Raw genomic sequence first — 15,933 nt, forward strand, 5'->3', positions numbered from 1 at the left:
TTCATCAGAAGTTGAACATACACTTCTCAACTTCCTGGCAGCATCTGTTAGCAAGAGACTGCCTTGACTCATTTCATTGGAGATAAAAGGTATGTTAATATACACTGCTCACAAACATTAGGGGATATTTTATCGCTTCCTATTCATTTTGAAATACCCCCTAACTTTGGTGAGCATATATGCAATGTCCCATTCTTGATCTATTGGACGCAGGAGGGAAGAGAGCTAAGGACACTGAAGTTGCTAGCTCTGTACCGCTTTCTTCTGAGGCGTTAAACCCAACATTTAAGAACGATAAAATGAATGCCTTCCGGTTTTGGTAATGGGAGGATGACTTGTAACGTACAAGCCCCACCGGTGACCAACTGGACGGAATAGAATGAATCACGGTGTAACTAATGGCACCAGGCAGGGACCAGAAGCAGGCGAGGGACTCCCCTTCCCTGGCTGGCTGGTGAGGGGTAGCTGGACTCGATGATGCAGGTTAGAGGGGTGAGGGGCCGCCCGAGGGGCTGTGGACTGAAGGAGGAATCCCCGGGAATGGGGGGGGGGGGGTCCAGTCTGCACACGACCTCTGGAGTCTCTGGCTAACTCCTGACCTGCGGACGGAGAGGGAGGACCCAGTGAACTGCCGGAAAGCCAGGGCCCAGGGCTAGAGGTGCTGAGTGGGGACTGTTGCTCTCTGTTGCAAGAAGACTTTCAGGTTTGAATTCTGACAAGTTAGAAGGCTTGACAACAGGCTTTCTGTCAGTCCTGAGAACGGCCATCTGTTAGTAATAAAGACTGTGCCCAGGACGAAGGACGTATGCTAAAACTAAGGACTAAACCTTTAAATTACGGAAAATCGAGCTTCCCTAAAATCAAGGTGATCGGCCTGTAATTGAAGCCCCTGCCAGAACAAAGCTGACCACCAGCACAGCAGATAACAACATGGGTCTAACATGCCTACAATGATTAGAATATAATATATGACATACGCAGAGAAATAGGAAAATATGTTGTGGGTGTTTTTTTTTTCTTTCTTAAATCAAAATAGAAGAAGAGACCCTACATAACTCAGATATTGGAATCCACAGACAGGATTATAAAGCAGGCATCAGAACCCTATTCAAGGGTGAGAAGGAAGGTGTGTGGGACGAGTGAAGGAAGAAAGACAGGCGTCAGCAGAGAAGTGGAAGCAGCCAAACACACCAACCAGAAACCCGGGCGGCTGGGCTTCCACGCAGAGTGGAGGGCTGGCTGGCAAGGACACGAGGACACGAGGACGGATACACACACACACACACACACACACGACACGCCTCTTGCTTATCGGACCTCACCAAAGGTGCCTTATCCATTCACATGATGGTAGCATGTGCTAAGCCTGATCTTCATAGTACATGTTTCTAGAGCCTGGGACTACAGCTGGACGAGCTGACACGGTTTGAATGGGGCACAGCCCCGTCCAGGTGCTTTCTCTTCTGTACAGAGTGGAAAGGACCACGTGGCTGTCCTGTCTGCACCTGTCGGTCCACCTGCCCCTCCCTGGCTTGGCTGTCTGGCCTAGGGTAACAGCAGTCCGCGTGTTGCCCTGCCATGGGTCATGAGATTGAACGAGGGAGGGAAACGCACCATGAGTGTCTAAAGTGGTCCAGAGGGAGCCACTCACGATTCCTGAACTGGAGGAGAGCCACTGGACGTTTCCAGGGCCCAGGGCGGCATCTGGGGGGGCAGGAAGCAGACCCCACCGGGATTGGGCAGTGAGGGGCTGCGGTGAGCCATGTGTCCACCTGCAGGGAACAGACGGCTGCCCACAGGGCCATAGGTTACTGCAGCTGGGTCCGGGCCAGTTCCCGAGAACATGGGAAAAGCAGGGAGACCCAGCAGGTCAAAGTCCAGTGCACAGATGGGCCACCAGGAGGTCATCAGGAACCCGGGGGAGGGCCGTGTTTTGACAAGGCCTGGGCAGAAGTGTCACTCGAAGTCTTGTGCTTTCTGCTTAAGGCCAGGAGGGGGGTGGGGGTGGGGGTAGGGGGAGAGACGGGAAGCCACAGAGGCCCTCAGAGTGGCTGCCACGGGCATCCCAGAAAGGACAGTGGGACGGAAGAGGGGAGCCCGCCAGACTTCCCGGGAACGAAGGCAAGGGCTTTGTGACCCGGGCCTCAGCCAGGGGAGGTGGCGACTGGTTTCAGAGCCTTGAGTGGGAAAGCTAAATGCTGTGTTGTTCTCAGTGTGGAAACTGATGCTGGCAGTTCTGCCCCGGGCGGGGCGGGGAGGGGCGGGAAGCCACAGACGCCCCCCCTCCCCACTAACGGCAGGCAGGGAGCCACGGCAACGTTACAAGGCTGCGGGGAGCCCCCTGATGGGAAGGGGCTGCCTGGATGAGTACGTCTGGGAAGGCAGGATACGTGGGAGCTGGTTTTGTGGGGAACTTACTTTGAATAGGAATCGCTTCTGCCCCAGTCAGATAGCTCGGCTGGTTAGAGCATCGTCCCAAAGTGCAGAGGTTGCTGGTTCAGTCCCCGGTCAGGGCACACACAGGAGCAGCTCGATGTTCCTGTCTCTCTCTCTCTCTCCCTTCCTCTCTCTCTAAAATCAATACATAAATAAATAACTTAATAAAAGAGTCACTTCTGATGGAGAGGGGGGAACACTGGTTCCTGGAGGCTCTCATCACGTGCTTTTGGTCTGAGTCCCCTGTAAGCTGAGCTCATTCAGAGACGAGGTCAGAGAGCGATCGGGTTAATGGGACAATCTGGAAATAAACCCTGAGACGTGGCCGGGCTGAGCTAACGAGCAGGAGCCGACTGGGGGTCTTCACACGCTGAGACCTTCCTCCTCCCGGGCGTCGCTGTTCCCCGGCGCTCGCGGGAACCACCGTCTGGTTCCGAACTGACACACACAACTCAAGTAAAGGTTTGTGAAACAGAAGTTTTATTAGAAGAATCTCGATACAGTTGTTTATTCTTTTTAAATACATCTGAGTTTACACAAAACATACAAAAATGTCTTCAGGTACCAGAAAGTGGTGTCTACAGTATGCGGACCAAAGGACAACAGTCTTTGCCGCTGACATTCCCACCGAGGCTGCACTCCAGCGGTTCTTCTTCAGAAATGTGTCGCAGCCACAGTCGTCACCAATGGAATCAAACCCAGACTCAAACTGGCCACGTTGGGAAACCATTCACGCACGACGGGGCGGGCAGGTGTTGGAGGGGTGTTGTAGGGGTGTGGAGAAGATACTGGCGAGGGGTTTGGCAATTTCTCATTCACAGTATTTCTGATACAAAAGGCCCTTCAGTTCACTGACCAGACTCGCAAGCACTGGGCAAAGTATCCCTTGGGCAGAAATATCACGGAACTTGCCACCATCAGAGGAAGGAATGAGGTGACCTGGCAAACTGTGCAGGGATGCATCTAGTTCCAGAGGGAATCTTCACTGAGCCTAACGGGTGCATGACGTGTGCCGTGTAAACCGAGTCCAAAGACTATACCGTTCAGAATGAAGCTCTGTTTTCACTCGGAGGGGGTGCACAGGGGAGCAGCGGTGAGAAGGGAGGAAGGTAAAGACAAGCGCTCCCGAACGGAGTATCTGGAGGGGGGAACAAGATGAAAAACTCCCGGGGATATTTAAGTCACGGCTGCATGTAGTGTTTATTTAGAGAACCACCTTCAGGATACCCGTTGGGAAGAGTTTTGGTCACTACATCCGGAATGAATGAAATAGAAGACATGATCTATCTATACAGGTCCTTAAAGTAACAGGAACACGGCAACTTTCCATAAACAAAGGAGACAATGTGGTTTCTCACTTGGATACAAAATACAAGATTGAAGTGACCCAGGTTCCAGGCCCAGTTCCACCAAGTTCCTGTCGAACAACATGCAAAGTGGCCAAGACCTCTACACGTCCACCGTTTCTGCACAGAGGTGAACAAGTCGTGGCTACTTGCAGAGAAATGGCCCAAGGGAATGTAAAGTCACTTGTTTGTGCAAAATGCCAAGGACACGCTGCACTGGGCTGTGCAGTAGACACACGAGTGTTGTGCCTGTCCCCAGCCCTGACGTGGTGCCATCACCATCTGCATGTGACTCACTAGCTACCAGGCGCTCACTGTGCGGGACATTCGCACGGAGGTCGGGGATAACGGGATGTAGGAGACCTTCTTCTACAAACGTCCAACTAGCGATCAAAATGACCAGTACCAAAGTCTGAAAGCCGTAGGAAAAGCTCAAGTTAAATATTAAGTTTAGCCCTGGCCGGTTGGCTCAGCGGTAGAGCGTCGGCCTAGCGTGCGGAGGACCCGGGTTCGATTCCCGGCCAGGGCACATAGGAGAAGCGCCCATTTGCTTCTCCACCCCTCCGCCGCGCTTTCCTCTCTGTCTCTCTCTTCCCCTCCCGCAGCCAAGGCTCCATTGGAGCAAAGATGGCCCGGGCGCTGGGCATGGCTCTGTGGCCTCTGCCTCAGGCGCTAGAGTGGCTCTGGTCGCAATATGGCGACGCCCAGGATGGGCAGAGCATCGCCCCCTGGGGGGCAGAGCGTCGCCCCTGGTGGGCGTGCCGGGTGGATCCCGGTCGGGCGCATGCGGGAGTCTGTCTGACTGTCTCTCCCTGTTTCCAGCTTCAGAAAAATGAAAAAAAAAAAAAAAAGAAAAAGAAAAAAAAAAAAAAATATTAAGTTTAAGCGGAAGTTGCTACTTTTGCAGTAGATTTATTCCTTTTGATAAGGTGTCTATAAGTTGAAATGCGACTCCTGGTCAAGGGGGCGGCAGGTAAACGCGGAAGTCGAAGCCTGGTCAAGGGGGCGGCAGGTAAACGCGGAAGTCGAAGCCTCCCACAAGCACACTGAAATGGTGACTGAACTGCAGACGAGCCGTCTCAGAACCACCGAGAGCGGCCTGAACGGAGTCCTGCGGCTGGACCGAGAGGAGCCACGCGGAGACGGCGGGCGCGGGGCTGGCCGGACCCACACCTCCAGGGGCAGATGAGGTCCTAGAGGGACTTCTCGGTGGCAGCGGTCCCCCCTGAGGAAGGTCCCAGCCCCACACCTCCAGGGGCAGATGAGGTCCTAGAGGGACTTCTCGGTGGCAGCGGTCCCCCCTGAGGAAGGTCCCAGCCCCATACCAGGCCTCCCAGCCCAGGGTGCCAGTGCCAGGAAGAGACGTCCCCATAATTCCTGGTTGTGACAACCAGCAGAGACTGGCTGAGGGAGACAGGGATGGCCGGAGTCCCAGGTGTGCCTCTTAAAGGGCCCACGCCTGCCCTGACTGGGACTCCCTCCTGAGCTCTGGTGCTGGGCAGCAGCTCGAAAGGCACCGGTGACGTATGGGGAGGGGCTGGATTATCTGGCATCAGAGCGAGAGCTGGGGGGGCAGCTTTCCACCAGATACAATGCTGGTGGGTGACGGTTCCTTTTCTGAGACCACCCCCACCCCTCAGAACTGGCAGGTGGGCGCCGAATCTGCGTTTGCATCAGCCTGGCTCACTGTTCACCCCACCCAACGTGGGGGCCACCCGCACCATTTCCAGTGGCTTTTCCGTACAAATGGCCTCTCTCTTCATGCTGTGAACTTCCCTAAAACCTCTCAAACAAGCAGCATCTGTCCTCTGCATACCCTGTCCCTCTGGCTAGGTGACCTGGCACTAGTGGCAGCTGGCCTTGGGTCCCAGCCTGGTGTCTCCTGGGCACCCCAAGCCCGGTGCAGGGAGCAGCCCGCTGCAGATCACTCCGTAGCTTGCACTGGGTGGCCCCGGGCAGGGCCGAGGCCGCGGCTGACCACGTGGCTCCCAGGAGGCTACAGACCACGCCAGATGACCACCCCACCACCGCCATGAGCGACACACTCCAGGGGCGGACGTGGGGAGCGGCCAGCCCCACTGCCACCAGTCCTGCTCCGCAGGGCGACCCGGGCACAGCAGCTCCTCCGCGGTGTCACCGCTGGTCCTCACAGCCAGTCAGCCTGGGGTCAGTCCCTCCCAGTGACCAGAGCAACCGAGGTTCAACCACATCAGGACCGTGCACACGGCCCACACAGCTCGGGTCACTGGGGAGCCTGTGCCACTGGCCCGTCAGGGCACCTACTACACAAAGCCACTCTGCCAGGTCGAGACACAGAGCAGCTCTACCCAACACACAGAACCAAACACAGGAAGGTCGAGACACAGAGCAGCTCTACCCAACACACAGAACCAAACACAGGAAGGTCGAGACACAGAGCAGCTCTACCCAGCACACAGAACCAAACACGGGAAAGCAGCCACAGTGAGGAAACAAAGAAACACGTCCTAAAGGACAGAAAAGGAGAAATCTCCAGAAAAAGACACAGGGGCAACAAACCATCCCATACGGAGTTCAAAACAATGGCTATAAGAACTTAGGACACAGGAACCATATAAAAAGAACTGGTCGGGAATAAGGATCCACTAACGGAAATGAAGAATAATTTACAAGGAATCACCAATACAGGAGATGAAGCCAAGAATCAAATCAGCTACTTGAAATATAAAAAAGCAAAAAATACCCAATCCGAACAGCAGAAAGAAAAAAGAAGCCAAAAAAATGAAGACAGTTGTGAGGAGCCTCTGGGACAATTCCAGGTGTGCCAACATTCGCATCAGGGGTGCCAGGAGAGAGGGAGCCAGAAACTGGAACCCTACTTGAAAAAATAGTGACAGAAAACGTCCCTAAGCTGGTAAAGGAAACAGACATACAAGTCCAGGAAATGCAGAGTCCCCATAAAAGATAAACCCAAAGAGGCCCACACCAAGACACATCATAAATAAAATAGAGAAGGTCAGAGACAAAGAGAGTCCTAGCAGCAGCGAGAGAAAAGCAGTTACCCACAAGGGAGCTCCCACAAGACTGTCAGACAAGACGAGACTTTCCAGACAAAAAGCTAAAGGAAGTTGTCACCTCCAAACTAGTATTACATGAAATGTAGCAGGTCTTTAAGGAAAAGGGGGGGACAAAACATGAATAATAAAATAGCAATAAATATATATCAACAATTGAATCTACAGAATCTAAATGAAGAAGAAACAGTCGCAGATGCAGAGAACATGCTGATGGTTGTGAGATGGGAGGGAGGGTGGGAGGTGAAAGGATGAAGCTGTACACAGCAGAGGTCCCGGGACAGTCACGATGGACGGCTCAGCGCGGGGAATACGGCAACAGCACTGCGGTCACTACGTATGGTGTCAGGGCAGGGAGACTGCAGCGGGATGATTATTTGTAGGGCATATGATGTCTAACCACTGAGGTATAGCCCTGAAACAAGAGAACAGAGTGTGTCAACTGTCACTGAGAAATAAAAGCTGATTTAAAAAAAATGAAGAAGAACCAGAAGACCATTCAGGGGCGGCAACGGCTTGGGCCTGGGGACACCCTGGGAGACATACTGTGGAGCCCCCACACGGGGGACACCCTGGGAGACCCCCTGTGGAGCCCCCCGCACGGGGGACACTCTGGAGACCCCCTGTGGAGCCCCCCGCACGGGGGGACACCCTAGAGACACACTGTGGAGCCCCCCCCCGCACGGGGGACACCCTGGGAGACACACTGTGGAGCCCCCCGCATGGGGGACACCCTGGGAGACACACTGTGGAGCCCCCCCCTGCACGGGGGACACCCTGGGAGACACACTGTGGAGCCCCCCCCTGCACGGGGGACACCCTGGGAGACACACTGTGGAGCCCCCCCCTGCACGGGGGACACCCTGGGAGACACACTGTGGAGCCCCCCCGCGAGCCCCCTGCACGGGGCACGGCTGTGCTTTCTTTAAACAGTCAACAGAAAGCCCTGAGGGTCTCCCAAGGAAAGGTAACAGAGCCAGGGAGAACACCTTACAAAATTTCACCTATTTCCCAGCCCTTGAGCCATTTCTAGGGGATGCTCCTTCCACTCTTCTGAAGCTTAGACAGTTCAGTAAGGTGTTTTCTGTAGCGAGTGGTGGGTGGACTTAGAAAGGTTCAAGGGAGAAAAGCAGAACTTGGATCTCTTCTTCAGGACATCAGCAGTACTAACGGCCACCCAGAGGAAAGAGTGAGATGCTCTCCTGGAGACATTCAGACACACTTGCAGAGAGTGGACGCTCTCAACCACATTCGAACTAAGCAAAGTGACTTTTTTCTGCTCGAATTCACAGCAGAGTCATTATAACAGTTGGTCAGGCTCTTTCTAAATATTTGAACCAAGTACATTCTGGATTTATTCACTGCGAAGTACCTTTAGATGAGAAACTATTCATGGTCATTTACACAGGATTTACCCTGAAGGTAGATTTAAGAAGACATTCAAGGAATTTTAAGGCAAAAAAAAAAAAAAAAAAGAAAAAAAGAAAGAAAGAAATGCAAATCAACTCTTATGTACTCTTTCTCATGCCACACAAAATTTGTACTCCTTGAAGGACAATTTCATGGTAAGTCAACCTCTCTTTCTTTCTGTGTAACTTTGGTTAGAAAAGGGTTAAACACAAGCCAGTCTGTCTTGCTTCTACAGCACAGATCTGAATCTCTAAGGCTTCTGGGGGTAATGTCTTGAAACAATCTTCTTCCATTATTAACCCTTTTAATCACTGTTCTTTAAAGAATAAAATGATTTCCTCTTTTGCCAAAGATCTCGTGAATTGGAAGATAATATTTTGAAGATGGTGACAGAAAAAAAAAAATCTCAAGGTAACACACATGAAAAACTGAAAGAGGCAGCTGAGTATTTTGGATTCTGATAAAAGTGCAAAATTTGACCCTACTAAATTTAAAACTTTTCTGTCCTGTACAACATTTAATGCCCAATTTTGTGTGGCTCTGAGAACAAAAGCTCTCCAGGGACTGAAAACGAAAGTGAGAGCTGAAATGTGGCCTGTGACTGAGCCTGCTTTCTGAACTGTAACTGAGCATTCACAGGATATATACAAAATAAAGAAACGAAGCAATCCTTACACTGGATTTAGTCTTGGGCAAATAAACAGAAACACCCACCAGCAGGTGAAGAGTACCAATGCACATCTATCATCCGTATTTAAAAATCAGGAACTGCCTACACAAGAGAAGTAAAAAAAAAAGGGGGGGGGGGGTAAAAAAAGAGTAAAAAATGTAATTATGTCTTCCATAAAGAATACTATGGAGATAAAAGTGTAGGCCTCGTAATTAGATACGAAAAAGAAGACAACAGAACTCCAGGGATAAAGTGCGTCCGCGAACCGGAAACGGAGGTCCAGTGTCCTTTAGTCTCAAAGGCGTTTTTGTCACATTTACAGAAAGGCAAACGCTGTGGGGAGGAGGCAGCGCAGGGCAGGGCCAGGGCACTCGGTGCGTGCCAGACCTGCACCTGGTCCCAGCGCTGCCGCTCCTTAGCTCTGGGGCCGCGAGGGAGGGACGGCTTCTCAGGCCTCGACTTCCTCATCTGTGACATGAGGTAGAACAGACTGCTTCTGAGGACAGCCCCTGCGATGTCGGGCTCCGTGCTGAGCCCTGAAGCATCTCTGCTCTGACTGTCCAGCTTTCTGTACGAGGACGCCCACAATACCGATCAATACAGTGGATCACGGATAGTGTTACCGATCAATACAGCGGGTCACGGTGGGCGTAACCAATTGATAGTGTTACCGATCAATACAGTGGATCACAGTAGCTGAGACGTTGGAGAAGTCTGGCCAACTGCATTTGGAGTCAATGACTTGCCTGCTCTACAAAGTGCACAGAAGTCAGCGTGTTTTGGTTAATGGTGGCCATGCGGGAACATTCTGGACACGTGGGGTCACAGGGCCACTCTGCAGAAGACGGCGTGGGGGACATGAGGACCCCATCCTGCAGAGGTGCCCAGGGAGCCCCACGGTGAGGGAGTGCCCGTGGGGTGAGCCCTACCGCCTGAGTAATACAATCTGGACTTAAACACATAGTGTAGCTCATTCTGCTTGGAGAAACTGACTTGGCGAGATAAACTTTCTCTGAGCAACAGAAATCTGTCCTCGAGAATATTTTGGTCTTTAAAATATTAGCCGTTACACTCAGAGATTCCCTCCCCCAGTTAGCCCAACAGTGGGCAGTCTAAGGTTACTTTACAGCAGTGACCTCAGTGATACGCTCTACTCTAGCAGCACCTCTGGGCCAAGAACACTGATGAGACGAGGTAACTCCCAAGAGCGAGGGACAGGCTGCTCTTTCTCACCAATACTTGACTGCTATACACAAGTTTAACGACACTTCATTAAAGCACACACGGTCGTGCCAGCCCGGTGTGAGATGGCACTCTGGTGGCAGGTGCAAAACCAGACTTTCGTATCACTCTGGTGGTTAGTACAGTTGATGTCTGATCGAAGCCCCTGCATCAGCCATAAACTGGTCACACCTGGACAGAAGCTTCACTTGGAACGGAGGGCTCAGTGCAAGGCAGAACTGGACCTTCAAAATGCACTCGTCAACTTTACAGGCCAGGGCAACTCCTCTCTCCAGATGTGGAACATCGGTACGATTAGACTCGATTCGTTTTTAAAGGCACATGTCCCAAGTCTCCGGCTTCGTCTGGACGACATTTCCCGTAACGCCCGAACCCAGAGGCCATGGCTCCCGGCAGGCTCGGCAGCCGGACGCTCCTCTTTCCAGCTGTGGTGAAGCAGCGGGCCACCAACAGGCCACCTCCTGTCACCCGTCCCCTCCTGGCTGAGGCTGACTGCTGGGCAGGAAGAGAGTTCTGAAGGTGCCACTTAGACCGCAGCGAGGACACGGGACAGTTCCCGGCCGTCACAGGAGCACGGCCAGCAGTCCCATCCTCCTAACAGTGCCGTCCGACAGCACAAGTCAGAACCGGGGACAGATGCTCTAGAACCGAGACAAAATCACAGCCATTTCTGCCACTTCGGTGGACAAGTGCTCACTCTCCACCTCCATTCTGAACAGTCGAGTCCGTCCTGCAAGGTTTCATTCCTCTGCCAGTTCCAGTTTCCTTAAGTTGGGAGTGAATATCCATCGTGAAGCACAATGGGGGTGTCTGCACAGATCAGTGTGTCCTCGTAACACAGAGAATGGAAGCAGACTGGTCAAGCACGTCATCTCAACTTGCGGTTTTCCTTTGCAAACAAACCGGAACCTAGAAAGCAACTTGTTTACAAACTCCTAGGATGCCCGTGTGAGGAAGAGCCCTCTAGTCCCGCGGGTGCTCTGTGCCGCAATAGCTCGAACGCAGCTCAGAGGCCATGTGGCCTCAGCCCCGGGCGCCATGCTCGTGAGAGACCACAGCGTGGGACTGGCCTCTGAAGGAGGAGAAAGCAGCATGTCACTGTCACAGTCCCTTCCGTCTTCACTCCACATTGCCTTCTCCTTTCATTAGTAAAATCCACAAAAGAACAGCAAGGACAGATAAGAGGAAAGTTTGTCATGGTACAATTTTTATAGAAATCTGGGACTTAGCAAATGTTTGGAGTAAGTCAAAATAAACTGTCTTTATAACAAATGCATTTGCAAAGTTCTGAAAACATGGTCCACAAAATAATTTACAGGGGTAATTGAATTTAATTTAAAAAGCAAAAAAACACCTTTTATTTTCTGATGACATGAGGCGATAAAGGATCTTGTCCACGTGTCTGAACCTCTGCTGCCAGTGGACAGAAAGACGACGGTGCGCTCCCAACCAGAGCCTCATCTGTACGGATGACAGAATGTCCATGTAAAAACAGACACGACCTCGGGTGGGAAATGGATGCTGGCAAGTACGTTTTCGGAGACGAAGGCACTTTGAAAACCCAATGTGGTTTGGTTCGTAAGTTTGCAAGGTACAAACAATTCTACAAACATGTGATTACACTGAAGAACGTCCGCGACTGTGACACTGCATGGGAAACAGATTGCCATTTCTTTTCTTCTTCTTCTTTTTTTTAAATAACACTGGTTTTGTGGGATTAAAAGCAGTGGTTTCCAGCAGCTTCTGTGGAGCCGTCCCAGAGACTGGAGGCCCACAGTCTGAGTTTCCTTCTGGCCGGGAGGAGGGGTGGTGTGAGGACATTTGAAATGAAAAAATGGAAAAAGAAACAAACAAAAAGCAACACCCTGGACAGACCCAGAAACCCCAGAAATGAACATGGTTCGGCGGGGACAGCACGCAGGACCAGCCCGGAGCCCGGGGGTGAGGGCCTGGGTTCCAGCCCCTCCACTGTGCACTCCTGGGGGGCGCAGCGGGGGTCCCCCTGGGGCCGGGAGCTGAGTGACAACTTCTCTCTTATAAAAAGTTAGGTACAATGTTTTGGATTGTACAGTACCAGAAAAATTCGGTCCTCCAAGAAGCATAATTTCTTTTCACTCCTTACATGGCTGCAAAGTCGATCTGTACGTAAAGTTGTTTCACTCCGGCCTAAAAAGTTAAAAAGAAAAGAAATTAGAAAATCAAACAAGCCAATAACAAACTATATAGTTCAGAAAAGGAGTCAAAAAAAAAATAATCTCATGTTTTTGGAAAAAGGAAACAATTATTTTTCCCTTCTGCCTCTGGGAAATAATTCTCTATTTTTCATCCTAAAGAGCCAATCATTTTATTTTAGGAACAGGTATGTTCATACATTACAAATGAGTCTCCATTTACCTGTACAAAAGAAAGCAATGCTGCTCACGACATGCCTGCCCAGGTGACTGGGACGAACAAGGTCACAGCACAGAGTACGACTCAGGGCTGCTAAAACTGCCCTGTGACAATGCCCCACCCCCCTGCACACCCCTTCTCTGGGTCCACAGTCCGCAGTCTGCGACCCCCTCCTGACTTCTCCCTTGTGCCTATTTCTCAAGGTCGCCCACCCCTCAGGCCTCCCCTTTAATTTGCTCATTCACCAGCAAGGACAGAGGCGCTGCTCCCCCTGTGGGGACGCCTGGTCGCCTGTCACCCACTTGCCGTGTCCCCTGCAAGCTTTCCATCCGCAAACACCAGGCGGGAACGCCCAGAGGCCAGTGCTCAGGTGCCTTCTCTGTCTGCATGCTCCCTGCGTGGTCAGACCCCAGCACCATCCGGGCCTGACCTCCCACCCCTGGGCTCCAGAGCGGGCCCACCTACCCTCCACCTGACAGCTGCACCCGGATGTCTGCCCAGCATCAACACCACCGGGGTGAACAGTGCCCCCCCCTCCCCGGGCTCCTTATCTTCAGTCCATCCGCAGCATTACAACTGCAGACCTGTCCTCCCCCCACACCAACCTGGCGGAACCTCTCTGCCTCCCCCCCATAACGCAAACTCAGACCCCATTGCATCACCCGCGTGGCCCCGCCCCGGCCCGGGGCACTGCCATCTCCACCACCCAGACTCCACCCGCAGTGGCCTCTGCTGCGGCTCACGCTCACTGGTCCAGCGCTGCCCTCCTCTGCCCTCTCCCTCCTCTGTCCTCTCCCTCCTCTGCCGTTTCCTCCTCTGTCCTCTCCCTCCTCTGCCCTCTCCCTCCTCTGTCCTCTCCCTCCTCTGTCCTCTCCTCCTCTGTCCTCTCCCTCCTCTGTCCTCTCCCTCCTCTGTCCTCCTCTGTCCTCTCCCTCCTCTGCCCTCTCCCTCCTCTGCCCTCTCCCTCCTCTGCCGTCTCCCTCCTCTGCCGTCTCCTCCTCTGTCCTCTCCTCCTCTGTCCTCCTCTGTCCTCTGTCCTCTCCTCCTCTGTCCTCTCCTCCTCTGTCCTCTCCCTCCTCTGCCGTCTCCTCCTCTGTCCTCTCCCTCCTCTGTCCTCTCCCTCCTCTGTCCTCTCCTCCTCTGCCCTCTCCTCCTCTGTCCTCTCCTCCTCTGCCCTCTCCTCCTCTGCCCTCTCCTCCTCTGCCCTCTCCTCCTCTGTCCTCTCCCTCCTCTGTCCTCTCCTCCTCTGCCCTCTCCTCCTCTGCCCTCTCCTCCTCTGTCCTCTCCCTCCTCTGTCCTCTCCTCCTCTGCCCTCTCCTCCTCTGCCCTCTCCCTCCTCTGCCCTCTCCTCCTCTGCCCTCTCCCTCCTCTGCCCTCTCCTCCTCTGTCCTCTCCTCCTCTGCCCTCTCCCTCCTCTGCCCTCTCCCTCCTCTGCCCTCTCCCTCCTCTGCCGTCTCCTCCTCTGCCGTCTCCTCCTCTGCCCTCTCCTCCTCTGCCCTCTCCCTCCTCTGCCCTCTCCCTCCTCTGCCCTCTCCCTCCTCTGCCGTCTCCTCCTCTGCCGTCTCCTCCTCTGTCCTCTCCTCCTCTGTCCTCTCCTCCTCTGCCCTCTCCTCCTCTGCCCTCTCCTCCTCTGCCCTCTCCTCCTCTGCCGTCTCCTCCTCTGCCCTCTCCTCCTCTGCCGTCTCCTCCTCTGCCCTCTCCCTCCTCTGCCCTCTCCTCCTCTGCCGTCTCCTCCTCTGTCCTCTCCTCCTCTGTCCTCTCCCTCCTCTGTCCTCTCCCTCCTCTGCCCTCTCCCTCCTCTGCCCCGTTTCCCGCTCAGCTGCCACACCAATGCCCCTCACCTCCTAACCCTACAATAGCGTCTCTTTCCCAGTCCTCAGATGGTGCCACGCCCGCCCGCGGTGCCCACAGCCCCTGGGTACTTCTCTGACCCTCTCCCTCTGTTCGCTCTGCAGCACCCAGTGGCCCCAGGACGGCCCCACCGCACACCCTCTCGTCACACCTCTCCTCAGACGTCTGACCACCCTCTCAGATACACTCGACTCGTTCGTCCGACAGTTCTTTTCCGTGCCCCTGTCGCGTGCCAGGCACTGTTCCGTCCCCAACAGACCACGAACGGCCACCCTTGCCCTCACGGCGTCAGTGCCATCGGGAGGCAGGAGGCGCCACCCTGCCCCCCCCCAACAGTCAGAGGTCAGCGCTGGGCTTCTGTGCCGACGTCACAGTCCCCACATGCTGTCCTAGGCCCCAGGTAGGGGACTGTCCCCACCACTCAGTCCCCACCCTGCCCCCCCCCCGACAGTCAGAGGTCAGTGCTGGGCTTCTGTGCCGACGTCACAGTCCCCACACGCTGTCCTGGGCCCCAGGTAGGGGACTGTCCCCCCCCACAGTCAGAGGTCAGCGCTGGGCTTCTGTGCCGACGTCACAGTCCCCACATGCTGTCCTGGGCCCCAGGTAGAGGACTGTCCCCACCACTCAGTCCCCACCCTGCCCCCCCCCCGACAGTCAGAGGTCAGTGCTGGGCTTCTGTGCCGACGTCACAGTCCCCACACGCTGTCCTGGGCCCCAGGTAGGGGACTGTCCCCCCCCACAGTCAGAGGTCAGCGCTGGGCTTCTGTGCCGACGTCACAGTCCCCACATGCTGTCCTGGGCCCCAGGTAGGGGACTGTCCCCACCACTCAGTCCCCACCCTGCCCCCCCCCCCCGACAGTCAGAGGTCAGTGCTGGGCTTCTGTGCCGACGCCGCGCTCCCTGCACACTGTCCTGGGCCCCAGGTAGAGGACTGTCCCCATCGCTCAGCCCCCCGACAGTCAGAGGTCAGTGCTGGGCTTCTGTGCCGACGTCATAGTCCCCACAGGCTGTCCTGGGCCCCAGGTAGGGGACTGTCCCCACCACTCAGTCCCCACCCTTGAACAGTGAGCAGCGCACGTACGTGATCAATAGTATTTGTTACATAGACTGGGACGGCGGTAATTTCCTTCTTTCAAATAAAAATGATTTGTTTTTTTGCCTCATTAAAAATAAAATCTGGCTGTGATCAAGTTAAGGCTCTCTGAAAACACATTTACTAGCACGCTCTCCTTGAAAAAGTCTGGCAGAAAAAAAGACAGAACTTAATATCTGTATAATTTTAAGCTAAAAATTAAAACGAATACATTTTTCTCATTTTAAAAATGTTCATTAAAATACCAACCCTACCTAGCTCACAAAATTGTTCCACAGTCCTCCCACGTTTGACAAATACTTCATAAATCCTGCCACACGCCAGGCACTACTATGAGGATCACGTGTGGTGCTAGACAGGGCTTTATATGCTATAGCAGACCAGGGAGCCAACCCAAATGGCCCGAAAATAACTCCACTTGGGAACTCTCCTGTGTTCTTG

At 53.7% G+C, this 15,933-nt stretch overlaps 1 protein-coding gene across 1 annotated transcript in view; it reads right to left on the minus strand.

The window, feature by feature from the left end:
* Positions 1–11,346: 11,346 nt before the first annotated feature.
* SLC30A7 (solute carrier family 30 member 7) overlaps positions 11,347–15,933 on the minus strand; it is a 60,188-nt gene continuing 55,601 nt past the window's right edge. The window contains exon 11 of the mRNA XM_066353330.1: positions 11,347–12,323. Within this exon, the coding sequence (XP_066209427.1) occupies positions 12,276–12,323 (48 nt within the window). The 3' untranslated portion in view covers positions 11,347–12,275. The remainder of the gene's footprint in view (positions 12,324–15,933) is intronic.

The sequence above is a fragment of the Saccopteryx leptura genome, chromosome 11 (assembly GCF_036850995.1).
Source record: "Saccopteryx leptura isolate mSacLep1 chromosome 11, mSacLep1_pri_phased_curated, whole genome shotgun sequence".
Lineage (NCBI taxonomy): Eukaryota > Metazoa > Chordata > Mammalia > Chiroptera > Emballonuridae > Saccopteryx > Saccopteryx leptura.